Source organism: Scatophagus argus, chromosome 12 (genome assembly GCF_020382885.2).
Source record: "Scatophagus argus isolate fScaArg1 chromosome 12, fScaArg1.pri, whole genome shotgun sequence".
Taxonomy (NCBI): domain Eukaryota; kingdom Metazoa; phylum Chordata; class Actinopteri; family Scatophagidae; genus Scatophagus; species Scatophagus argus.
In genome coordinates, this window is record NC_058504.1 from 13938230 (window position 1) to 13965699 (window position 27470).

Below are 27470 nucleotides of genomic sequence, written 5' to 3' on the forward strand. Positions count from 1 at the left end.
AATAACAGAGCAAAAGTTTTTCCACAAAGTTTTTTGGGGGAGAGAAAAAAAGTTTTGCGTCTACGTAAAATATGCGCGATGACGTCACCCGCATGCTCGCTCTCAGCTTGTTGTGGCGTTCCCTTCCTCCGCGCCCGTCCCTCCGTGCTGCCGCTGGAGTTAGCCTGGAACTAGAGGGAGGTCTGCCCGTCGTGACAGCCCGTTCATTTAAACTTTTCAAAGTCTGGGCTGTGCCTGAAAGACTGAGAGAGTGTTTTATCTGTGTTTCCGATCCATGGGAGTGCCCTGGGAACGGCGAAGGGAGAAGGTAGGTGTCGTTTGTTCGGCTGCCGCCTCATCTGCCGTCCGTTGGTTCGTCAGAGCTTTCAGTTCGGCCCCGCCGGCTCGACTACCGCATTGCTGCCGACAGAAGTGAAAAAGACGGGGCGTGTAGGCCTAGGTAACTTTGTAAGCTCCAAAACTCGACGTATATATCACTGCCGTTGGTGTTATTGTGACTTAGGTTGTGTGAACCGATGATTTCTGACTGTGAAACCACCGAGTACCAGCGTTGCTGCGGCCACGGTGTGTGTCTGTCATACATGGGTGACTTCATACCTCTGTGTGTGTGTACGTGTGTGTCTCGATGTGTGTTTTAGAGTAGGCATGCTGCGTGGGGAAATTGTTTTTTAAAATCTCAGTTTTCTATCTACGTTACGGCACGGGTTAAGTGCACATAGGTTACCCATAGACCTACACTTGGAGCAAAATGAATGACATTAGTGTAGGTGGACTATGCTAAGGTTTTAAACCAATGCGAAAACAGGTGAAGATGTGATGAGAGCTAACGCTAGTGATATGTTTCACCTCCATCTAGTTTATTTGGCATGATATGTCAGGGGCAAGTTTCTGTTTGTCAGCGTATCAGGCACCATGTATACACAGGATTAGCCTGTCATATGTGCACATCAAAGTATAAATAGGTTATGAGCGGTTCCTGTGGGATCATACATATACATACATAGTCCAGTACACGCTTGAAATGATACCAATGAATTCGTCCAGAGCAAGTGGGCAACACACATGGTAGCCTACTGGCTTGCATTTTTGCCATTAAGATATCTTCAGCATCCTTCATCCTCTTCAAGAGAGCAGTCTCAGCACACATTTCGAGTACAGCAGCAGCCTGGATGTTAACACGCTGCTGTGTGTTTTGTAACTGTTACATCAGGATGAGATGCTGAGTCTGTAGGCCATGCTCATCTGATATCATAGCCAGCTCACTGACTCCCGTCCAGCTGGCAACTGAGAGCCAAGGCCACGTCAGACCCCAAGGCTGGGCTTGACTAAGCTCGACAGAGTCATGATGAGCTTTGGTTTAGGATGGTAATGGTGACATGAAGGTCATTTCTTTTGTCATCTTGACAGAAGTGTTGAAATGAGCCAAATCACATGACACATCTTTTCATTCATATTTATTTATTATTGTGTGACAAATAATCAGAAGTCAAACTCAGAAGATGGAAGGAAACTCAATGCGGTGCCATGCCAATTCTGAAGTCAACTTTTCCTGTCAGGATACATATATACTAAACTTTAGATATTAGTCATATATCAGCATTGCATACCTCTGTCTACAGCACAGATATCAGTGTCATGCACTGCTATGCATGACAAGGTCACTTATGCCAAATAGACTATACATGAAGACACTTGGTGCCTCCATGAGATATTGTCCCAGCACCAACATACATCTGCAAGCAGTAAATTGACCGAATTGAATTATTGATGCAATTCCATAGGAACTGGCCTTGGGATGACCTGCCCTGGAGATACCATGACGCAGAGTAACAGAGGACCTGAGGAGTTAGTGTTCATTTGTATAGGAAGAAATAATGCTTTATGAAGGAGCACTTCAAGGTTGAAAAATTATACTTTGAAGGCTGGAGAAGTTATTTTCCAGTGCAATACATCTCGCTTCACTACGGCATTTTGTCATTTTAATTTTTTTCTGTAAGATTAGCCTTTTGCCAGTTTATATCACCTCACAGCAAGATGTTGCCAGGTTTGAATCATGGTCTGGGTCTTTCTGTGTGGAGTTTGCATGTTCTCCCTGTGCCTGTGTGGGTTTTCTCTGGGTACTCCTCCCACAGTCCCAAAAACATGCACATTAGGTTATTTGGTTAACTGGTTGCTCAACATTGACCCTACATGTGAGTGAACCTGCACCAGGTCGGTTCATAGTTGTAGGATTGGTCTGTCCCACAGTCCCATTGTCCACATGTTGAAGTGTCCTTAAGCAAGACACTGACCCTCACATTGCTCTAGATATATAAAAAAATACAGTCTGCTTTGGACAAAACACCTGCCAAAAAAGGTCATATATTTTGAGCATGATGACTAAACCTGACTTGACATGAATGTAATGTGATATTAAATTATCCAATTCAGGAACAGTTTATATAATTTGTTCACTCTTAAATACCATGCTATTCAGTCTTTTTTAACTCATCTTTTAATTAAAAAAAAAAAATCTTCAGTCCTCCTCTCTAGCAAAATATAAATGAAATTTATAACCAGCAAAATTGTTTCTACATGGAAAACTCTGTTACATCATACTGGCAGTTTGTCTTTGCACCGAAAGTGCTCTTACATGCAGCCCTAATGATGGGAAGCAGATACTGGTCAATTACAACGTTGTCTGAAGAAGCAGCCAGATAGCATCTTAGGAAGTGGTAGTTTACTCAGCATTTTTGTTGTAAGTTAATATTGTGACTGGTCAAGTTTAACGTATTTTTGAAGCCAAAATTACCCTTATTACACACTAAATTGACTTGCCGATGGCTGGTATCTACATTTTGATGCTGTTTCAACATTTCATGGCTATGATGTCACAGTGATGAGTAGATCATCGTCTTGAATAGTGCATCATTAGCTGTATCACAGTAATACTGTTACTGTTGTCAATTGATGCAGTTGTACCGCTATGATAAATAGCGTGATAACATCTTTGCTAAATATGTCAGCGGTGGGAAAGTAGTTAAGCTTGTTTATTTGTTCTGTCTTTATATCCTATTAGTGTTTGATATGTCCCACTTGAAGCCTACCTCCAAAAGCCTATATTTCCTTTGCAGGCATTAACATTCATCTGCACTAATCCCTTTTGAATCTGATGAAAAATCTTCAGTGCTTTCTGAGCTTACATGCAGTTTCCACCTCACTTCAGTTGTCTGCATATCTGTGCTGACTCAGTCAACTGATCATTTAGCCTGAAGTCGTGCCAAGCTTTCCACCAAATCAAGGCTTGTACGTAGGCTGTGTCTGCTGCAGCCGAAATGGGTTTTGGGTATGATTAACTGCCCTTTTGTGTTGTTCTTCAGCTTGATGTGTGTGTGTGTGTGTGTCATGAATCAGTGCATAGGTAAAAAGGGATAGTGGACAAAAGTGCCACTGTTAACCTTTCAAGCTAAAGTAGCATTGTGTGCTTCAATCAGAGGGAAGTATGTTTGAGTACTCTTGTTGCACAAAGTGTTCATGAGCTGTGCTGAATTGATAGTCTAGCAACCGTGCTGCCTACATGCCAAGAGAAACTTATAAACACAGTTAGATGATGATATACAGTAAACACAGTTGGGAAACTCCTCTACAAGATGCATAAAATAACAAGAGAAATCACTGCTGTTGTAATCAAAATAAATTGATGAAAGGAAGTGGGAAGGTTTACACATATGGTTTGTTTATTTGTTGTAGCATGTGCTAATGTGGGTTTTTGAGGCACAGACTATAAAAGAAGTGGACATAACCAACTTGAACCCGTGGACAATACAGGCCACCATAGTAGTGACATGTCAGTCACAAGGTAGCCACACACTAAAGTATACCTTGCTTCATTGTATACTTCATTTCACTCTAAATTGGACCATAATTGACAAAACGAATATCATGCTTTATTGAATAAGACTTGCAACTATTAATTGAGACCATTATCACACAAGGAAAATGTTTAATGAAGTAATTAAGTGTGAAGTAGCATCATTTTTTCCACAGAACTACATAAAATTTGACCAATTATGGCATTGCAATAAACCTTTTTTTTAATCATTGTCAAAGCTGAGACTGAGTGGCTTGACATATTATGGCTGTATGTATTGATGTAACCTCTTCCCTGCTGGCGATCTCTTTTTAACACTTTTTCTCTCTGACTCTGACTCTGCTTGTGCCCTTGTTGTCTGTAAAATAGAAACAACTGAAATATCAGACTCTATTTAACTTGTGGCTGTTTTATGAAGGAATGACAAACAGATATGACTGCTCGCTGTTGCATAGCTACATACTTGTGTGTCCTTGCCCACGCATCACACATAATCCTTAGCCAAGAATAATACTCCTCCTTCACTTCCTGCCTGAGGAATCAATGCTAACACTGACTTTTTTTTTGTATAAACACACAAACAAGTCATGACTTAACATCTTCTACTGGATGCGGATCAAAAAATAATGAAATGCTCAAGATTAATGCTGCCCTTGTATGGGTTGTTCGTGTGTGTGTATGAGTATGTTAGCATGAGTTAAAAGATGGCAATGAGAGCCTCAGGAACTGCAAGCTGTCAGCTGCCTTTGTGCTCCACTACACACACACCAAAACTTTTAGAGCCTTGGCTTCATCTCCAACCCACTGTTACCTTTGTCAGATGAACAAACTGGGCAGAAAGCAGTGATAGATTACTTGGCTTTAGACTGGACTGAAATTGAAGGGAAAGATGCCAGGAAATGACAGATGGGACCATATTAGACCCTGACATTCACCATGGATCATTCAAATGATTCAGTGGAGTGAAACAAAAGGTTTCAGGGTCAGTGGTTCAGTCATGCTGTTTGGTTGTTTATCTGTTTCTTTGTTTGTTTTTCTTGACCCCATGCAGACAGTGCTGGTGGTCCTGACCGTTCAGCAGGATGAGTGAGGCGGAGGGCCAGTTCTACAGCGTTCAGGTGGGAGACTCCACCTTCACTGTACTCAAGCGCTACCAGCAGCTTCGTGCTATTGGCTCCGGGGCCCAGGGCATCGTCTGGTGAGCAGATAACATTATATGTTATTAATGTTATCAGAAACTTTTCCTGCTATGACAAGTCAAAATGTCTGCTTTGAAAAAGACCTGTAAATGGTTAGTTTGTCTGTGCAAGATATCTCGATAACTACAAGCCACATTGCTGTATTTTTGAGGGTTTTGATTCCCTTCACTTTTTGCTCTTTTCATGATGAAAGAGATCTCTTGCACCCTATATACCTATTTTAAAAGATACCTGACAGGAGATGGGTAGCTGGCAGCTTTGCTCTGCAGCATTGATGTATTTATTTTCCTCCTCGATAACTATTGTCTCCCTCTGTTCCCTCCTCTATACAATGTGTAACCAGCTCTGCTCTAGATACAGTCCTTGGCATACCGGTGGCAGTGAAAAAGCTGTGCCGGCCCTTCCAGAACCAGACCCATGCTAAGCGTGCCTACAGGGAGCTGGTGCTGCTCAAATGTGTCAACCACAAAAATGTAAGTCTTAGATTTAAAGGTTAGGTTCACATTTTTTAAAGTCTAATCATGCCTTATAACATCCATAGTCTCATTCAAGGTTCATAGTCTTTTCTCATAGTCTCATAGTCTCTTGGACCCGCATTAGGAAGGCAGAAGTTAATTGCCAGCATGAACAGGAAGAATGATACCAGCAAATAAAAATCGTTTCAGGGTTGATATGACGAATGTTTGAGGCTTATTAACTGTGATGCAATCTCAGCACTTTCTCCGACCCTCTGAAGATTGTACTGTGTTCGATGTTCAATAAAAATTCAAGTAATGAAGTACTGTATAATAGTGTATTAAAACAGTTTGTATGTATGAATTATTATTCATTTAATTAATTATTTGTAGATATTATTTGTGGTAGTTTAACACATAGTATATAGTTTTTGACACCAGGGATCTCTCAATGAAAAGGAAAGACAGAAGTAGCAGGAGATCATGGGTATTGATCCCTCCCTTGTTAGACAACCTCCACTGCAACTGACAGTCTGCCTGATGTGAGGCAGAAATGTTCATGGACGAGGTAATGTTTTATTCATGTCATTTAGTCACGTTTGCTGGCTTCATTCCTCGCTCTCTGATTCTCTCCTCGAAGTCATAGCAACCAGTGACCAAATGAAACACTGTTATCTCAAATGAGATTATTTTATTATACATTATTGGAAACATTTTACATAATCTAAGTGTGCAACAAAGCAAAATAATATATAATATAATATAAATATATATTATTTTCGCTGGCAAAATAAGCTTTAGCTTGTTTCCACACATCTTCTCATGTATTGTTTCATAAAAAACTTCAGAGTTAAAAATGATTTCTCTCCCTTTTTATGGGCCTGAAATCATCATTTACAGTGGGACTGCAGTGTGACTGGCAACGCCAGCAAAGACACAAAGAGTTTAATTTTCTGATAAGATTCTAAAAAGGAAAATGCTGAATTGACGTGCAGACTTGAGAAAAATAGAGGGTTAGCTCTCTGCAATGTGAATGTAATTTCTTGCTCAGAGTGAGAGAATCCAGGCAAAGCCTAGTGTTCTCATCTCTCCACAGTGAAGTGGATGTAGATGGGAGAGTGACAGAGTGGACTAATGGCCTGTCTCTCTGCTTGCAGATCATCCGTCTGATCAATGTGTTCACGCCTCAGAAGTCCCTGGAGGAATTCCAGGACCTGTGAGTGGCAGTGGAGTGATTTTTGGCTGTAATAATCTACTTGGTGTGCTTTCTATGGGATTCAGAGATTCTAGCTACTGTTTATTTATTTATTTATTTATTTTCATTTAATTTTAGCCATCTCTGTTGCTTTTATGTGCTCTCTCTGCTTAATGGCCTCTTTCGGTTTGCCGCTGTTCATTCATTAACTTTTTTCTGCCTCTCAAGGAAACTCAATCGAAAGCAACTGGACTTAGTTATTTGTCCAGTTGCTTTCGATTGAATTTCCTTGAGATAACCATGACCTGGATGAATGAGAATATTCACAGGCTTTTTTCTGCCTCCTCTTTGTGCCCTACTTTACGTCTTTTCATTAATTCCTCGTCTTTTAGTTATCTGGTGATGGAGCTCATGGATGCCAGCCTATGCCAGGTGATCCACATGGACTTGGACCATGAGAGGATGTCCTACCTGCTATACCAGATCCTCTGTGGCATCAGACACCTGCACTCTGCGGGCATCATCCACAGGGTAAGAGGACATGGAGTGATTGTGCTGTTGACTGAGTTAGTTAATAAGGTAGACAGTAATGTTTCTACGCACTACAGAATTATTTTAAAAAGTAACTTAATTTCAAACTTAAAAATATTGTTTCATTGCCTTTGTTGCAGTGAGAAACCTGCTTTGTTGCACCTGTAACCACACACAGCAGTGATGTCATGGTGTACTGGAACACCCTGGAGTACACTTCTACATCACTGCTGTAGCAAATTAACAATTTAATCAAGTATTCATCCCAAAATATTTCTTAACACGTGAACGTGACATCAGAAAATTGTAGCTTTTGGAGGAATTCTTCTTATTGGCCAATTTTTGGAATACAACAATTGTCTCCAAAAAAAAAACCCAAAAGAAAAGTTTGACATCCAGTAGAAATAAATAGGTTACATTCTTTTGTGTGTATGTTTGTGTGGTCATGTTTGTGTTCTCTCTCTCCTCAGGACCTGAAGCCCAGTAACATTGTGGTGAAGTCAGATTGCACTCTAAAGATCTTGGATTTTGGCCTAGCTAGAACAGCATGCACTAACTTCATGATGACCCCTTATGTAGTGACCAGATACTACCGTGCTCCAGAGGTCATATTGGGCATGAAGTATAAGGAAAATGGTAAGGACCACCAAGTACCAGTCTAAAACAGTAATTGTAAAGATCACATATCTGTAAAATTTTGGCATTAACTGAGAAGGATAAATGAAGGGGTAAATCTCCACTTCCAAGACTGGATTGTCGTGCAGGACTGCTTTGTTATTTTTGACATCAGCAAAGATACTGTGATCCTTTAAATAACATTAGATTAATTAGTTATGTATGTATTATATGTATTTTTTTTTGTTTTCCCTGTGCAGTGCTCCATAAAAAACACAGTAGTTATGGTTCACTATGGAACCTGGTGCAGTATAATAAGAGAGACTTTGTTATTGGTTGATATTGGTTTATCTTTCATTAATTTCAATCTTAAGCGTATATGAGCTGGAATGCAAAAAAGAAGGCTTGAAGAAATTGGGGAAAAAAGTATTGTCATGGCATAGTTTGGCTGACAGATTTGATTGTTCACAAATGCAAATCATAGATGGTGCTGTTTATATTAACAGTTTTAGTTATAATAACTACCTGAAGTGCAAAGTCACAAGTCTGCGACACAGTGTAGTCAGTTTGGAATGATAATTATTATCATTAATATAATTGTTATTATTATGGTAGTAGTAGTGGTAGTGGTAGTAGGAGGAGAATGTTGGTGGTGACCCTACAGCAGGAAAACTTGGTATCTTGGTATCTTGCCAGGCTTTGCCAGGCTTTGAAGCCACTTTGCCACAGTGGACAAACCAAGTAATTACAACATCACATGATGCACAGTGTGCAAAGCTTACATTATGAAAGAAACAGCTGTAAAATGGTGAATGATTTTTTTTGTTTTAGCATCACAACACTGTGTAATGATAACATTTGGAGCGTCCTGAAGAGCCATGCAGTTAAATTGTTTTATTCTCACTGAAGTCAGCACAGGTCTAAACCAGAAGTTACCCGGCTGGGCCGGTGGAAGTTCAAATTGCACATGCTTTGTGCTTGAACACTTGCGGCTGTATTTAATTTTGGTCACTGATGACGATGACAGTTAATGGCTTTGCCATACAACTGTTCTGCTGCAGTGGACCTGGTCGGTTGACTTCTTAATGGCTGAAATGATCTCTCATAAAAACCTCTTTCCTGGAAAGGACTGTATCTTTCCTCATTTGTCTCCGTTTCAGTTTTTTTTCCCTAAGCAGAGATACAAAACCTTCAGGGGACATAGATGTTGTTTTTGAATCAGAAATAGTTTATTTTGCTCACTAGAACATATAACAGGGAGAGAAAAAAAGATAAAAACGCTAGTTTGTTGAATAGTTCTTTCACTTCCAAGAATCCTCTACAGAGAGCCATGTAAGCCTACAGGAAATCTGTTGTGGTCTCTGGGATTAAGATGCCTAATGCATTTTTGCACATGTTGATAATAATTTGTCTAATTGACATGACACAGACAAGTTGTTTGTGTCTTTTCTAAATTACTTTAACTACAAGGTGATGCATGAGACGCCACTTAAAGGGTAGGATTACAAACAGGAAAGTAGTCAAAAGACTGCTCTAACAGGAAAAGTCATGAAGAGAGCAACAGCTGTGTAAACTGATAAGCAGAGCTGCAGAGATGAAGAGAAAAGTCTGGAAGGCTGCTTGTGGTTCCAAAAGTCAGATTGAGAGAGAGAGAAAAGAAAAGAAATCCAGCCTAAAGATGAAGATGATGAAAACATCAGGCCACAGCTGGAGGATGGAGCCTGATAATGATCCAGTTCTCTGCACTTTGGTGTTTATCGTTCAGATTTAAATCGTGTGTGTTTTGTTCATCTACTAGAATGTTTATCTGGTTAATGTCATGTTATCATTATTTAATATATTTTCTGTGTGTGTTTGTATGTTCTATATTTCCAGTGGACATCTGGTCCGTGGGGTGTATCATGGGAGAGATGGTAAAGGGCAGCGTCATCTTCCAGGGCACTGACCGTATCCTTCACTGTTCTCATTGTCTCAGGGCCACCTGTTGTCCCACCCTCCATCAAACCTTCATCTAGCACAGAGTCTCTCATTCATCTTGCATAGTGTCTTGTTTTACAATTCTCTTAGAGCGCTTGCCTGTCAAGACATTTCCCTGTCCCTCTAAACGTAATCCGTTGAATCAGATCACTGAAGACTTCCAGCACGCCCCACTTAAAACATAGAGCTTCACGTGTTTCTCGCTCATTTCAGTGATTAATAATCTGTGGGATTTTTTTTCGTTCTTGACATAACTGCAATGTCGTTAATTGATAGAAAGAAACAAATTGAAGCGAATCATTTCTTTCGCATTTATATTGGTAGTTTCTCCATTTCTAATGGGTTTGGTCACGTCTTCACTCGTTCAGCTCCTTTCAGTGGCACTGTCTGTCTGCACCTCAGGGGCTGAGAATGGATTCAGGATGTGGTGTGTTTCTGGGTTAGATTGCTTTTCATCTGGAATAGTCTTTCTCTGCAATTGTTTAATCAGCAGCCTGTTGAATGTGTGATTTTAGAGATGGCAATGTTGGTTTGTCAGTCTGTCGGTTCTCTGAAACATCCACTCGATGGATTGACACAAGATTTCGTGCAGACATCCATGATTTCCTAACCATGTATCCTGCAGCACTGACTTTGCTGATCCTGCTGACTTTTCCTCCGGTGCCATCATGAGATTAATTTTTGTGATTTTTAGGGAAATATTTTAACAACAAGACATATTATTGGCTAGATTGCCTTGGCATGTAGTACACAAATATTCATGTTTCTCTCAGGTTGCGTTGTAATACTTAATAATTGTAGTACTTTTGTTTATGAACAAACACCAGGAACTAATCACATTCCCATCAGCCTCAGCTGTATGTGTTTAGTGCTTGTGAGCAAAAGTTAGCATGCTAGCTTGCTAAACTAAGATGGTGAGCATAATAAACGGTATACTTCTTTACATTAGCATTTAGCTGAAAGCACCACTGTGTCTAAGTAAGATCTGCTAGATGACTCTAGATTCTTGTTTTGTTATTTTCTACACTGAAATTGTTGATATTTGTGAGAAACATGTGAAGTGCATCACTTCATCACTTCCTCTCATTTGCTGACAAATGTACATGCCCATAATGTACCTGAGATTTCCATAACAAGTGTGCTTGTCCAGACATCGACCAGTGGAATAAGGTGATTGAGGTTCTGGGTACGCCCAGTCTGGAGTTTATGAACCGACTGATGGAGACTGTGAGGAATTATGTGATGAACAAACCGCAGTATCCTGGTGTCAGCTTCGCAGAGCTTTTCCCGGACTGGGCCTTTCCTTTTGATTCAGAACATGACAAACTGAAGAGTAAGAATTTTGGAAACTTAGGGAAACTGAAATTGTTTTATTTAACATAACTTTAAATGCATATTGTTACAGTTTCGCAGCATAGTGTTAAATCTCTTGCCAAGGACAATGCCATAATGTATAGAATTAGTGTGTCTTGTTTCCCAACAAAATGAATGCAGAAGCTTAAATCTGTATCCCTTATACAATTATACAACTAGAATGGCCATACAGAGATCACATCAGGTAAATCATAAAACAAATCTCGCCACACAGATATGTTATCGTCCATTGCGAGGGGAAGTAATCAGTTATCATGAAGACCACTAAATGAAGAGATTTCCTGGGCGTTTTATTACCATGGTAACACAGTCCTTCCTCTCTTGCCAGCGGGTCAAGCACGGGACCTGCTGTCCAAAATGCTCGTCATTGATCCTGAATGCCGCATCTCTGTAGAGGAAGCCCTCAATCACCCATACATTCACGTGTGGTACGATCCAGCAGAAGCTGATGCGGTGAGGAGACTGTTCCAGTGGTGGCTTACTTTTATGAGTGCAGTGGTTGTATGTGACCTTGCTAATATATCTACTACTGTTTTCACAGCCTCCTCCCCAGATTTCAGATAAGCAGCTCGAGGAGAGAGAGCACACCATCGAGCAGTGGAAAGGTAGGATGCACTGCCCTCTAGGGAAAGCTGCCAGAAGTGCAACTTAACCTCCTTTGCATTTAAATATAATTAACGGAAGCCAAAGATAACCCTATTAAGGATCATGGTGATCTATACAGATATATAATATATGTGTGATTTGCCCAGCAAAACTTTTGAAGTTATAGCGAAAAAATACTGTTGTGGATCCAAATTTAGCCGTGTGACAAAATGACCGAATTGCTCCAAAACCCTGCATGCAAACCAAGAAATTAAGACTGCACAATGTAGAAAGATCCTGAGTGACCAATGAGCAGCAAATTCATGACTTTTTAAAGAGCTGATGTGAGGCCCCAGATAATTAAGATATATTTAAATACCTATGCCTCCAAGGCTACATCATCAGTAGACAATGACTTCACCTAACTTTTTTTTGTTCCTGCAGAACTTATTTATGAAGAAGTGATTGACTGGGAAGAGAGGAACAAAAATGGACTGATGAAAGGAGATTGCTCTGGTATGTACATTCATTATCTGCAATATTGGCCACCAAACTACATTAAGGATTCATGTCACAACACAACTAGCCTGAGGTCATGACTGCTTTCCTGTATCTCCTCACTCTCTCCATTGTGTGTGTTTGCGTGTCATGTAACAGACGTGGTGTCAGGTTCAGCCTCCCAGTCCTCATCAGCCAACGACATCTCGTCCATGTCCACAGAACAAACCCTGGCCTCGGATACAGACAGCAGCAGCATTGACACACTGACGGGACCACTGGATGAGAGTCAGTGAACACAGTCCATGGCCACGTGTCTGCCTGTATGCTTGCCTCAATTCTCCTTTTACAGTATCCAAAAATCAACCATCACCTTCCTTTTTTCTCTTACTTTCCATCCCCTAATTTGTCCTTTTTTGTTCCTTTTTTATCCTTTGTTTCTCTGCTTTCCACCTCAATAAGTAGGTCTATTTTTCTATTTTCTTTTAGTGTGTGTGATGTGGTCGATCTTATTGATCCTCTTCAGCTTCAGACTTTTTTGTTTTGGACTGTCGCCTGGAGGACAAAGCAATCTGTTGTGTCTCTTGGGTCAAAGGTTTATCTTTCCCTTCCTTGTGAATATTGCTGAACTTGATCAAGTATATATGATGTATGCATCCATATGGATTTTCAGGTTGCCAGGAATAGGTGGGGGATTGTTACTTGTTCTGTACGCCTGTGTTTTAATAATTTTATTTTTTTAGCAAACGTTGAGAACAGAGGTCACTTTCATCATATTAGAGCAGACACGCACTGAACACAGACCACAGCTGCCAGCTGCTCTCCTGCATGTTAACTAGTACGAACAAATGCTTACCATATGTAGATCGCACCGACAACATGATGTCCATCTGATGATCAGACAAACACTCATTCAATGTTTGATCCATCCTATAGCTAGCTCACAGTATTGCAGATCTGCACAGTGGTGCTTTCTGCAGTGTTTTTAAATTAATTGGCTTGAGTGATGTGAAGTCGAGCTTTTCACCCTAACAAATATGGGAAACTGTGGTTGCGGTGTTACAGTTTTATTTCCTAATATAATGTACTGTATGTAAAGATGTCATCGTTTGTCACTCATAGTGGCCGTAGACTCTCGATACTTGTAGACAAGGTGTGCTTGTTTTGTTAAGAGCTCAACATATCTGTAGAAACATGTATTGCAATCACCCCCGTTTGACATAAGGTACTGATCAACAGTGTGTATATCAAAAGTACATATGGTGATCCGGTAAATTCAGGAGAGGCAAAAAGATACACGTTGTATTTATTTTTGCGTTTTTGCAGAATGTTGCACACAGTCACATTGAGGCTGATATGAGTGAGGCCTCATCTCAAAGCGTTTCATTGACAAGTCACTGTATTGGCTGCTCCTTTTCTAAACCATTCCATTAGTACTGGAGCGGTAACAAAATCTATCATGAATCAGATATCACATAGAACACATGTAAAGGGAGTAAAATACAAGTAATGGTGTTTAACTTGCATGAAGGCATTGAAGATGCCAATAAAATACCGTAGTTCTTGTTATAAAGTTCAGGTCAGTTCATTTTCTCACAGTACCTTGATGTTCTTGGTTCTGAAAGTCTGTTTGATGCGGATGTTTTTGTTTTGTTTGCCTTGTAAGCCTTTATGTGTGTGTGTGTGTGTGTGTGTGTGTTATCAAAATGTACTGTGCAGCACTCTCCCTCATAATCTCCTTTTTATCATCCTTGAAGACAGTAGTTGCCTGGTTGCGGAGGATGTTTGCCCCTCCACAAAAAGCAGACATGTGGGTTAATGAGGATGAGGATGTGACTGTGGAGTCCTGAATGAAAATCTGGACCTTAGAACTTGAGATGGAAGCTTAAAAATGAACCTCGGAGCTGCTTTTTTGTAGAACTGATTGCACAGTGTGATGGACATACAGAAATATGACACTACGGGGTGTCATATTAAAGAACCATGTTGCACACTATATTTTTCCTTTTATAAACCGTGATCTTATTCTTTAAGTCATGCCTTAAACGATGAGAGGACTGGCCAGTTCACTCCTTAAAATCTTTTCAAATAAGGACTCAACATTACATTACAGTGCTCAGAACACGGATTTGTTTACTGTGTTTAAAAATAAGAAGAAAATCTCCATTGTGTACACTGTGCATCTCACATTTTTGTTTATTTTGTTCCTCCTTTTGTTTTCAGAGATGTCCTGTACGTTTGCAATAGCCACAATATAATCACTTTGCCAACATCTTTTGCCCGTACGTAACAAATAAATTGGACATCAGACATTTGTTATCCTTTATTGATGTTGTTTGGTATATTTCTTAGATTCATAGTGAAGGAAATATTCTGCACGCTGTTCATGTCATCGCACACATTTCATATTTTTTTTTCTTAAAAGCTCTTGACGATACATTCTGTTTTCTTGGCCTCATTGTTGAGCTCTCCAAAGGTGTCGAAGAACTGTTCCATCTCCTTCTGCAGAGTTGCATTGTGTAGTTCTGCTGCAGCCCGGGCCCTTTCAGTCTCCACAATCTTCCCCTGGACAACTCGGTACCAGTGCTGCTGCTGAACGAGGTTTGATTTCAACCGAACGACCTCTACCTGCAGCTCTTCATTTCTTTGCTCTAAGCTGGTGGCAATGACACGAGGACGAGTGGAAAAAAAGACAAGAATATCAAAATGAGTGGGTGTGTCCAAAAGGCTAAGAACTGAGATTTTTCTACAAATGAGCAGGAGTTAGAGCAGGGGTCGGTGGTTAGCAGTTTTGATTCTTAGTGTTTGCTGAAATTGGACAAGGCAGATCAGGTAGCTTCTAAAGTTAAGATTAATCGCAGAATTAAATCTAGCTATCTATCACCTTCCTGTACTCCATGTCAAACTAGAAGAATTGTCATTTTACTCTTGTCCCTGCCATCTAGTACCAATGACCTTACACTGAGACTTGCTCTATCTATATCAGTAATAAATGAGGTATGTGTTGTGTCTAGGTCAGCAGCATGGCCCCTTAAATTAGCTCCTACCAGTGCCGCAAGCTGTTTCTATAGGTCAACCAGACAGCTCCCCTTCTATTAAAACCAAATATGAATTCCCCAGCAAGAAATGTTGTGATTTTCTTTTGTCAGTGGAAATAAACACATAAGAGTATAAAGCAATTGCGTGTATTTAACATGGCAGTTAGCCTTTGGTTTATTGAGATTTCCACAGTAGACAAGGTTTTTCAGAAACATAAAAGGACTCTAATAGCAGTTGTTGGTGTGCTGCAAGCTGAACAGGAAATGAAGTGAAGTTTCAGGTCAACTGAGGTCTGGGAACATTGTGTGACCCTACACTGGAAATAGCCCAAGGGCTGGAATTCTCACAGGAAAGTCAGGGAAGTGAAAGTTTAATTCTTTTGTCTCTTACATGCTGTGCCTAATCTATATAAAGTGATAGTGTGCACTGTCTGGTAGAAATAGAAATACAAGACAGAACAAAATGAACATTACCTGGTTATTCGTGCCTCATACACCTCCCTCTGTCTGACTATTTGCTGTTGGAGGCTGGTGAGGAGGCTGCGAAGGGCACTGGCAGAGGGGTCAGCCAGGGGTACAGGAGGGGGCACCCTGGGAGACAGGTGCTCAGCTGGGGGCCGTAGAACCTGGCATTCAGTTTGGGATAGCTGAGGGGAACACTCTGCAAGATGTTGTTGAGGAGGTGACATCGGGAGTTTAAGATGCTGCATTGGGTTCCCCTGAGTAAATCCACAGGACCTCGAGTCCAGCTCTGGCTCCTGTTCGTGCTTCTTGTCTTGGTCTGGATTCTGGTCCTGGTTGCTGGAACAACTTTCAGCAAGGATGATCTCACAGGATGACCAGGGGCTCTTGTCTTCGCTCACTCCCTCGTCGTCCATCAGTCCCTGGATATGCTCAGGGGCCCATGCTTGGTATATCTGGTCCCGCAAGTGCTCCTGGAAGCTTGTTTCCATGTCAAAGACCTCTTGAAGGCTGTCAGGGGTGTCAGCATCAGGGAGGTTATCATACAGAGAGAGAGCACTCGTGTTCTCCTCGCTCTGTGATGGATTGGGGCTCTGGTTAAGATGAGCTCCGTCCTCAACTCGCCAGCTACCTTCTAGTTCTCTCTCTCTCCCTTTTGTTCTGTTTCCGCCTGTATCCAGCTCTGCTTTCCAGCCCTGTCTTCCCAGGCCTCCTCTCCAGCTGCAGTAGCTGTGATCTGGCCATGTGCCAGTCCCTCTTCCCCCACTGACCATTGTGGGAACCTCAGCTGGGGCGAGAGCAGGCAGAGGGCTGCAAGGGCCTGGAAGTCTGGTTAAAGCCGAGCACACGACCCTACTCTTCATTTCCTTTTCCCTGGCCCTCCCTCGCTGGGCAAAAGGTGGGCAGTTGTCGTATAGGGGGTCCGTGGAGCAGGAGCTGGCTGTGGTGGGGGTCGCGGTGGGAAGACAGTGCAGCTCCATGATCCAACGAGGCACATGGGGGTGCTGAGAGCCTTAGATAACTACCCTCCCCTCCTCTGTCTGCTGTAACTTGGGATTTAACCTTTGGATTGTGGATTTGTCAGCGTGGTATGGAGCTTGTGCCAAGTGTTGATATGTCGTGGGGAGACCAAGGTGTAGGAGCCCTCCTCCCCTTTGGCTGGCTCTCTGCTGTGAGGCTGCTACCTAATGGTAGACAGGTTGTAGTCTCTGTTTGTGTGTGTGTGTGTGTGTCTTTAAGCAGGACTGACATCAGCTGTTACTTTAGCACAGCTTCTGAGGGAGGGACCAGGGTGTAATATAGTCTGGCTCATTCCTAAAGACAGTCACACATAACTGCAACCACAGAAATAGACAGCAGCCATGGGCACAAAGTGTGAAACACACATAGTGAATCCCATAATCTGCACACAATATTTGTTTTTTGAAATCTGACAAAAAGCATAAAACTTGATAATCTGATGTGCTACAGTGCTTATTAGAACTACCTTTTAAGAGCATCGTACTTACATGGCCCTATTACCTCAGCTCTCATTGGTTCTCTGTCTCTGTCTTAATATACTGTCTGCATTAACAAAGCAGGATGTGTGAATAACCAAGTGCTTGTACTGCAGACAGATTCGCTGCTGAAGTAATCCGACGAAATACATCTGTCACTGAGGGCTGCTCGGCACCAAAGCAGTAAAATGCTGTTATCAAAATGAGCCAGGTGACAAATCATATAGTGTCCCCTGCTATTAAGAAGTCGTTTCAGTGTTTGAAGATTTAAAGCATTGCTCTGTGATAGAGAGAAAATTAAAGAGTTTGTGTTATTTCAGTATTATAAGTGAAGGACACAAAGGGATGACAGGAAGAATCTGTATGGGAAAATGAGAAAACTGGCAAAATGTCTGCACACAAACAAGTGCTCACTTGTATTATGGTCAGTTTGTCCTAAAACCACAAGGTGGGGCTATAGACAACAGTGTGGAAGTCCTCTTCTTTAAATGGATGGTGTATGTAGAAAAAGGCATTTTTAAAGACAAGGACGATGCACCGGAGCTTCACTAATCGTAGAAGTTTGAGCTTTGTCACTCAAAAAGCTGTTTGTTTGTCATGCTTTATTTTTTAATTGGATGTTTTATGACTTATGTTTCTATCTAAAGGCTCCTTTTCGATCTGTGCTTGAGGTGTAGAAAAAAGTTAGTTGGTTTGTGAAGCCTTATAAAGATCAGATAAGACCTACTGATCCGCTGTCGGTCGAACAACCCGGTGGAGAACTCCTTCATTAGCATGATATCATGGAGGAATTATCAGAGGCACTTCCTCTTCAGGACTGGCACTACAGGCTCTTTGTCCTTAAATCACTTCCAGTTAAATGGGAGGAAGTGACATCTCAGCAGGTTTGTTTTTATCCGTCTGTCTTATGTGCGGTGGTGAATATTAACAAAGTACAGTTGCTCAAGTGTCATATTTAAGTACAATTTAGTACTGACATATGCTACTTTATATACTCTACTCCACTACAAGTATACAAATATTGTATTCTTTACTTCACTACATTTATTTAACAGCTGAAGACAGTTTGATCAGGTTATCGTGTGGTGCGCTGGTTTAAAGCCCGCATTCCCCCACAGGTGATCTCAGTTATGTTGCTTTTTTTTTTTTTTTTAATCCTGCTGCATATGACAACAAATTTTGTGTTCAAATTATTAATTTAAATATTAAAGAATATTTATACCTTGTGGGACCTTATGGCTCCTTAATCGTAACAAGTTGAAGGGGTCATTTTGCAAAGTGAGCCCTTTAGATAGTTCAGCTATGTTTTGCTGGTAAACTTAAGCAAATGATTTGCAAATATTTTTACTTGTAACAGATACTTTTACTTAAGTATCTACTACCTGGGCTACATTTTTTTTTCACTCTCTCTTTTTTCTTTCTCCCTCACTACAAAGTGTTCCATGGGAGCCTTGGAGTGTCACTGCAGTGCTGCATGAATCAAGGACGCCCTGCAAATTTCATTTCTGCATGGGCACATTAAGCAGTCAGTTGTCCGTCAACACTGATAAAACTCCACTCTTATCTGTCCTATGTAAATCAACCTGCATCCTTCAAGGCTGTGCAGACAGGGGAGAGGACTCACAATGTTTTATCTGTTTCTGTCCGTGCATTGCAGGAAATTAGGGGACGGTTTGAACAAATACTTGGAATATGTGGAAACTATTGTTGCACTGCTCAAGATGAGATCTGAAATGCCCCCTGTGGCACATAAAGGGGGCACCATAAAGACAACAAGCAGCTGGAATAGCAGATGTACTGTAATCTGGCTCATGACCCTCTGAGGTGTTGCCCTGACCTCTACCTGTCATTGAACAAATGATGGACAACTTTGCCGTCTTTAACCCCCTTTCCCTGATCACTGCTGGATCTCCACCACGCAGAGGTTAATCTTCCTCTAAGACCCCTTATCGCCCCTAGTTTTTTTTCTTTTCCTTCATCGCTCGCTCTCTCTCTCTCCTGTACATCTGCGTAGTTGTTTGTAGCCATGACGACAGAATCCATGGCAACACAGATCCTCACGGTCCTAAATAATAAAGGTGGATGGATGAAGGAGGAGGATGAGGGGGGCGGGGGGTGGACTCTGTGGCTATTTTAGCAAGTATCTCGATAATTGAGGAGGGCCCTTGTTAACAAGAGATCGGGTCTGTATAACAGACGAAGCTGCCAAGGCCACCACACAGCCGGCTTCTCTGTGAACTGCTGAGCGATTATAGGGAGCGTAAGGTATAAGGTACATTTTGTGCAGGACACAAATTAATCAGCGGGTATGAAACTCAGACAAATCCGACAAAGTGTTGCTGTGGATGGATGACAAGAAGTCGAGCATTTAGCCTCGAAGTGTCAGGGAGAGGGGAGAGATCAGAGAAAAGCAGACAGCGTTTGTCTGTATTGCAGTGGTGTTTTCCTGCATGCAGGTGTGTTTTGGAGAGATTAACAGCCCTGCCTGTGTTTCCTCTCATCCCCAACCTGTGTGTGTGTGTGTGTGTGTGTGTGTATTTGCTTTTTACTCGTGTTTTATTAAGACAAGCACGGTTTCCTATGCAGCAGTTAACTGAGGAGTCAGACTTTTGATGCTTCTCCAGCTAACAGTTGGAGCACACTGTGACAGTGGTGGAACAGTGGTAATTAAGTGCATTTACTCAAGTGCTGTGCTTCAGTGCCATTTTCAGATACTTTATGTGTTTCCATTTTAAACGACTTAATATGTATTCTACTGTGCTTTAGTTTTCACTGACTTTGCTTTAATGCCTAAGAAAATTTTCAAATGCAGTACCTTTACTGTTAATAGAGTATATCTATATTGCTATTAAATGATTGGACCATTTTCATCCACCAGTGGAAACTAAATTAACTTTAGTAGTTTAGTTTAGTAGACAGAAGAGTCTCTTGTTGATGATATCACATCTTCATCAGGAGACAGCCAGCTTCTTAGTTGATTTTCAAATTGAACGTGGGCCCACGTAGTCCAGTAATCACAATATCAAGTGATACTGAAGGATTGCTTTTTCTGTGCCTAAAATACATTTTATGCAAAATGAAATTGAGATTATGTATCCACGATCGTGCGTCTGCATTTTTATTACAATAATTTATTTCTGTTCGTAGCAGTTTCATACCTTAACATCTTGAACTTTTTTAAACATTAAGAACTCCTTTATCTTCTATACTTACACGTGTGTATGAATATGGCCGGACAGATTAGCCTCCTGATTCATGAGAAGAAAGTTAATATTGAAATAAAGGAAAAATTTGACTTAGTTTGCTTGATTTAGTTTTACTGGAGGGATGAAGACTACTTTTTCCAAAAGATATGTCTTCATTTGGTGTTTTCATGCTGATGGTAAGAGAGTGCTATCTAACACATCAGTCTGAGCTCTCCCATAGGTGTTTAACTGGCTGAAGCCTTCAGTGGAAGATTCACTTTATCTTTTGAGTGTAATTCAGGGTCAGCTCTTACACTTTCTTCTCGTGTCCAGACTCTTGCCTCGGACCCTGATGAGCAGAATCATAACTCTTCATGTCATGAAACGTCTCCACCACACTCCATCCATTTTAAACAAGTGCCTGTTTCAAGGTTTTATTCAACACAGTGGTTTATTTGAGAACATGAACGAAGTGTCTTAAGGCAAAGAGAGGCACACATGTACGCACATGCACACACACTGCTGCTCTCACTCAGATAATCCCACTGGATCTCCAAGACTTATCCATTGGAGTTGTGCGTCACTGGTATCCATGTGCGAGTTTGTTGCTGCCATGCTGAATTGGATTATATTGCTTTTTGTAAAAATCATCTCTCCACATTCTCAATTAAAACCCCCTGGCACATTTTAACTTGTGTGCCATTCACACCTGTGTGAGTGTGTACAGGCTCTACAGTTTCATTAGAGCTCATAGCATTAACATTTTGATTGCTCTTCGTATCTTCTCTTGTGGCAGCTGTGCGATGTTATTATCTACCCGGTGATGCGAAGGTATACATTTGTTGGCAGGATTTTTGTTTTTTCTCATCGTGGCGCATCACACATTTTGACAATCAATTAACAGACCTGGTAGAGTTACCATGGGAACAACCTCTTTTAGAGTAGACAGGACAGGAGCAACACCTTTAGCATCTAAGCTGTCTTTGTGAGTAACTGCAGCCCCAAGCAAGTGATGCATGTCCTATATGTGTATGTGCAACATCCACTTTGCATCACACAGTTGTCTTCCCACAATAAGGTGGGATAGATGTTACACTTCACTCGAGCCAAGCATGACATGAGCAGAAATCCCCTTTGAGAGAGGACGTTATTAGAGTGTCCTGCTGTCAGATTGAGCAGGGGAAGGGGAAATCTGTGATATCTACAGTACTTATTTCAGGTACTGTGAGAGGGCAAGGAGAGGAGTGAGGAGTTAAATGATAGAAACAGACGGACACGGAAAGGAAGAAACGGACACAAAACAAACAGAAGTTAGGTGTGTGGCAACTGAAAGAGAAAAGCTAAGAGTGAAAATATTTGTGTGAGGAGAAAGGAAACAGAACAAGCAAAAAGGGCCAAGACATGGAAGGTAAAAAGAAAACCGCTGCTGATTTGATGACTTATTCAGGCTTTCTGTAGAGCTCTCTTCCAAGGATCCCTTTGAAAAGGAGCATGTTTGAAGTGTCTGCATATGTGATAGTCTGTCTGTCAGTGGGAGGTGGAGCAGGGGGTGGCAGAACAGACAGAAAAACAGATACAGGGTTTGAGGAGGTGAGATAGCGAGGGAGGAAGGAGAAGAACAGGAACTGCTGTAAATAGAGGGGATGTGAGCGAGGGAGACAGCATATCAGCGTTCTCCTCTACACTGTGGAGGCCTCAGCAGGCACTGGCGAAGTTAGAGCATGGAAATGGGTTATTAAAGGGGCTAAAGCTCTAAAACTGATCTCTCCCACCTGATTAGTGAAGAAAGGAAATGCTTAAGGATGGTAGGAGAGCAAGGTGGGATAGAAAATGCATTTATGTGAGCAAGGAGGCAGAAGGATGCAGTGGAACAAGGAGAAAAGAAAAGTGGGGAAGGATACAGCACAGGGATGTAGGGAATAAAAAATGAGCAAATCAATAAAAAATAAATAAATAATGAGAAGAAAACATAAACCTGAAAAAAAGGCTGGTAACTGATATAGTTGCCCCTTGGGAGATGCAGGAACCATCAGATTTTCCACGCCCTTGTGAGGAGTAAGGACGTGTCCGTCCTTCTGGCTGGCAAACAGAGGCCTGACAGATTCTCTGTTTAACAGGACAATCTGCACTCACAGTGTTGGCTCCTCGGCCCATACTGTGTGTGTGTGTGTGTGTGTGTGTGTGTCTGAGCACACATTTGAAACAAGTCCAGTTTGCACAGAGCACCAGGGGAGCTCGGCTCATTGGCCAGCCTCTTGGTCGCCGTGGGAGACGGTGCTGGGATGGTCGACAGGGTATGGGAGAGTAAACAATGAGAAAGATGGGAATGGCCAGTGTGGAGGTCAAAGGTCAGCAGGGTGGATTGCACACAGGAGCTCTCACCTTCCTCCCTGGTATTTTCGTGCACACACACACACACAGTGATCACACACAGAACTCACAGCAGACGCGAATAGGAATATAGCAAGCATTTACGAGCACATTGTTCTTGGAATTTTCTGAAGTGTGTGTGTGTGTGTGTGTGTCAGAAGCTCTCCAGGTCCATGTTAGCAGGTCATCATGGAGCAGGTGAAAGACGTTACCCATGGTCTCTTTCTATTTACAGGCCCAACACACACAGATAGCAGAACTGAGGGCTGTTGTGCTGAAGATAAACAGGAATACGTGTATTTATGAGCTCTCAGTCAGTGTGGCACCATGAAGGATCCAGGGAGATTGCGGTGTGTTATGGATGTACTTGTGTGGATCTCGGTGAACAGACTGCTTTTACATATTACAGGGGATTTAAGTGGAAAAGGAGAAACTGATCATCATGACTCCACGACCAATGTTGTATTTGTGCTGAAGTGCTTGTGCTGCTGGAGCTGTCAGCTTCCCATCCCCCTCTGAGAACAGTGGAGGAAGCCCGTTTCTGCAGTGTTTACACTGTAAACGAACAGGAGCTGTGCATGACTTTCATTATTGTGGCAGACACACTGAACCACTGCTGCTCTTTCTCACACATCACCTCAGGCCTGAGTTTCTGTCAAAGGAAATTCATGATTTGTTAGCAAGGACTTGGCTCTTATCTTTGTAATGTTGGCCATTATTGCTAGGAAGTAAACACTGAGATCTGAGACGTTTTGATTTATTCAGGAGCCTGAAGTGAGCCTTCCAGAAAGGTGGGTTAGAATCCCTCTCTGGGAATGCTATCACAGGCAAGTACAAAAGTTGAATTTGCATCCTGAACCAGGAAGAATCTAAACTCTAAACTTTCTGCTCCAAAGATGTTTCTGCATTCCTGCATGGTGGCGATTAACTTGAAGAGTATGACATGATTGTTAGCGATAGAAATATTTGGCCAAAACTACAACCATAAGAGCAATGCTATATGAAACTGTCATTTCCTTTGAACGTCAAGATGAGGAAACGTAAACACAACATTGAGAAAAGATCATGAGGTTATTAGTTTATTTATTATTGAACATTTATTTGACAGGGATAAGATCAAAACAGCTGTCTGGTGCAAGTGTCATAGTGTCTATAACGGATGCTAATTTGTAAAACCAACCTGTAGAAGAGCTTTTATTTAAAAATAAGAATAAAAACAATAAAATTAAAGATGAAATTAAAGGAAAATGAGAACAGTGAGGTGCAGCGCAAGCACAGTATTTTGGTTGCCTTATTAAAAGTGAATTTAATTAAAAGGATAATGTGGGGCAAAATAATATAATACATATATAACAGACTCTACGAAGAATTTCTGTATTTGAAGCCCAGCCACAAGTGAAACACCCTCGGGACACTTATATATTATATATTATTAAAATGTATATTGATTCCTTTGTCTTATTTCACAACAGGCTCCATGTACCTGCCACCTGCCACTACATACAATGTTTTAATCAAATATGTTTCAATCTAAGCTCAACCTTTTTATGTCATTTATAGTTGTTAGCTTCCTCGTAACACAGACCGCATGATGGAATTCATTTATATGTTAATCAGTGACATACATACACAAACATAGGTTGTTTCGAGTCTTCGAGTCGTCACAGATTCTTGAGGCTAACGCAGCTTGTTTGAGCTCCTGTCACTTTATGGGATTTGAAGCAGAGCGACTATGGAGAACACGGCTCTCCATTTGCCCATTTTGACAACCCGAGATGAATATTAACTTTACGGCTTTTACAACAGGAAGCCAAAAGGAAGTTAATTACTGGACAACGAAGTGAACAAATATTTGCTTCCTTCTCAAAAGTTGGCGTGACAGTAAAGATAACACAAAAGTCGACAAGTGTTCTAAGCTGACTCATATCTGTTTCGACTCCACTGCTGGTCGTAGCTGTTATTTAGAGGAACTAGTGGAGAAACTGTAAAGATGAAGCTAAGAAGAGCCAGAGGCATATGCTCTGTGTCTTTATTTCACACCACTGTCTTGCTCAGTGGGAGGGCTGATGATCACACACTCAACTGTCTACTTCTGTGCACGATTCTGCACACCTACCTCTTCCAGCCCTGCAGGCACAGACATTTGCTATCTATAGAATGAGTGCTTGCTCCTTAATTCAGGCTCAGTGGAGACCTGTGCTACAAATGGCAATAATAAATGAATCTCAGAGCAGTCGTTTGCCTGCTTCTCTTGATAGCTGTTCATATTCCTGTGAAGGAAACGTTTTTATCGTGCACAATCAGAAGGCCGATACTCCGTCTGGCACACATAATCACCAATGCTTTGTCAGTTATTCCATGAGCCAATATCCAGGTATACCTAGAAAGAGTCTTATCTTCTACAAGATGTGGTTTTAAGTGAGGAGGGAGACCGTAAAGTAGGGATTTAATAGTGTGTGTGTGTTCCTTTAATGTACCTGCTGCTGCAGAGGCCCACATTCATCAGATACTCTTTAAAGTCTCTCACACAATGACAGGAAATAGGCTCATTCAGGCTTACAGCATATCCATATGAAATCAAATTATTTAATATAATGCTCTCGTTCTCCTGCTCTGTCTCTATCTGTCTGTCTCTCGTTTGTGCACACGAGTTCTCACTCCCTGTTCTTTTCTCACTAATTCTGCTCTCTCGCTTGTCTTCACAAACAGGCTTTTTGAAGACTTTTCAGATTGGTTCCCATCCGAATATGTGTCATGTGAACAAATGACACCAATGGAAAAAAAAAAAAAAAAATGGAGGCCGATAATTTGCTTCTCCAAATGAAGGAAGATCGTTTTAGTATCTTTCGAATGTCTCACCAGTGAGGGGAGGAGAATGAGGAGAATTGACAAGAAAGAAGCAGACATTCTTAATCTATTTTTAGAATAAAAACGTTGTTCAGTAAAATTGCACCATGGCAACAGCCTGAGGGCACTCTCATCCTAAGTCGGCTGGCATTTGACCCCCACCCCCACTCCGTACTGACAGTGATTTATGCAGTATTACATGCTGTATGGATACAGGGCCGTAGCTAAATAAAACATCTCTGTGATAAAGGGCTATTCCACAATATACGGTAATTTCTGTTGTATACTGTTTTCACGCTTGAGCTGTTTCACCTCTGTTTCATCACAGTATGTTTCATTTTCACGCATCTGTGAGTTCCTCTTTGTGTTTCATAGTGTGACTGAGGTGTCCACCAAGAGCACTGGAAAATCCAATTTAATATGCATACTAACATCTTTGAGCATTCATCGTTTTTGCCAGTTTTCCTTTAGGAAGACACCTCATAGTGAAAACCTGCTCAGGTTTGATGAATGTATTGTGAGACTGGATCACAGCTCAGGTGTCATCAGCTGATTTATCCCACTTGTGAGCACCAGACCCAACTCAGGTCAGATTGAAATGCAGCAGACCAGCTCTGCATGATTTTCCTACAAAACAATGTCTTAGAATGTTGCAAAATAATTCCTCTCAATCATTCTGATCCACTAGAAGTGTATCTATGAGCAGAGAAACTGCCCTCTGCCTGTTTTTCCTGTGTGTTCAGGACGTTTCTGGGTGTTCGGAGGATTCTGGAGAAAGATAGTTGAATGTCATTATTTCCAGTTCCAAGGACTAACACTCAACATCATCTTTCTTGCTAATCGCACATATGAATGGCGTGTTTACAAGCAGCAACCAGTAAATCCTGCATTCTGTGCCTTTAAAGACACCTTGAAGTATGCAGAGAATCTGTTCTACCTTGGACTGTGTTGATGGTATAACTTGTGCTTTGTGTGAGAAGACCTTTGGCATAGAAAATCTGTGTGCACATACGACTACAGTAAGAACAGAGGGTCAAAGTTGGGACACAAAATTGGCTTGGCAGAACCAGTTGTTTCATTATTTCAATTCTTGCTTGTGTTTTCTCTTCCAAATAAGTCTGGCTTGATCAACTGATCATCTGATCATGTTCTATTTTATCACTCTGTTGGACTCGGCAATGACTCGGTCTCTGTACAGCATTTAAAAAGAACTCTTTTTGTAGATAAGAAAGGAGGGAAATGCACCACGATTTTGCCACCACCTTTGGTGTATTGGAGAAAGAGCAAGTCATGACATGAAATAATTACATAAATAATTGGTCCAATAAAGCTCTGAAGTTTTTTTCAGTGTTATACAGACACGGATTGTTCTATAATAATAACAATTGTCATTGCATCATACTATTGTTATTTACTTAATGGGTTCCATAGTATGGCACTGAAGAGTTCCTTGTAATCATATAACAAGTGTTTCAGAGCACATTGTTTTGTGCCTGAGCTTCTCCTTGTTTCCCACATTCTTTCTTTCACAACACAACCCACACCACACCAGTTTCATCACATTTGTAAAGAGGTACCATCTTACCTTGGTTTGTGTAATTGCTTTCTCTGTTTCATAAGAGGCCTCATTAAAGGAGATGCAAATTCCAGTCTCACACACCCTTAATGACTATTCCCCTGGATCTTATTAGGCCTCGTATTCAGGAAATCAATTAGTAACCAGAGAGAGATTACAGAGAATCCTTACCCTGATCAGGCAGCAGTTAAAGATGAGATGTGTAGTCATTATTTAA

At 41.3% G+C, this 27470-nt stretch overlaps 2 protein-coding genes across 4 annotated transcripts; one reads left to right on the forward strand and one right to left on the reverse strand.

The window, feature by feature from the left end:
* Nucleotides 1–89: 89 nt before the first annotated feature.
* mapk9 (mitogen-activated protein kinase 9) lies at nt 90–14589 on the forward strand. 3 transcript variants are annotated; one of them, XM_046405443.1, is made up of 13 exons: nt 90–307; nt 4902–5048; nt 5393–5522; nt 6662–6720; nt 7092–7230; nt 7701–7866; nt 9721–9792; nt 10973–11155; nt 11525–11649; nt 11738–11801; nt 12226–12297; nt 12439–12602; nt 12769–14589. In XM_046405443.1, exons 2-12 carry the CDS (start codon nt 4933–4935, stop codon nt 12573–12575), a joined length of 1263 nt encoding a protein of 420 aa, XP_046261399.1. In that variant the 5' UTR covers nt 90–307; nt 4902–4932; the 3' UTR covers nt 12576–12602; nt 12769–14589. The 3 variants fall into 3 exon arrangements, with proteins under 3 accessions (XP_046261399.1, XP_046261400.1, XP_046261398.1); XM_046405444.1 differs by having other exon boundaries at nt 14037–14589; XM_046405442.1 differs by having other exon boundaries at nt 12439–14589.
* On the reverse strand, nt 14588–16892 carry LOC124067811 (rho GTPase-activating protein 24-like). Its single transcript, XM_046405445.1, has 2 exons — nt 15792–16892; nt 14588–14935 (listed from the first exon to the last, which is right to left on the reverse strand). The coding sequence occupies exons 1-2, from the start codon at nt 16757–16759 to the stop codon at nt 14698–14700; spliced, it is 1206 nt and encodes a 401-aa protein (XP_046261401.1). The 5' UTR covers nt 16760–16892; the 3' UTR covers nt 14588–14697.
* Between the last annotated feature and the right edge of the window lie 10578 nt (nt 16893–27470).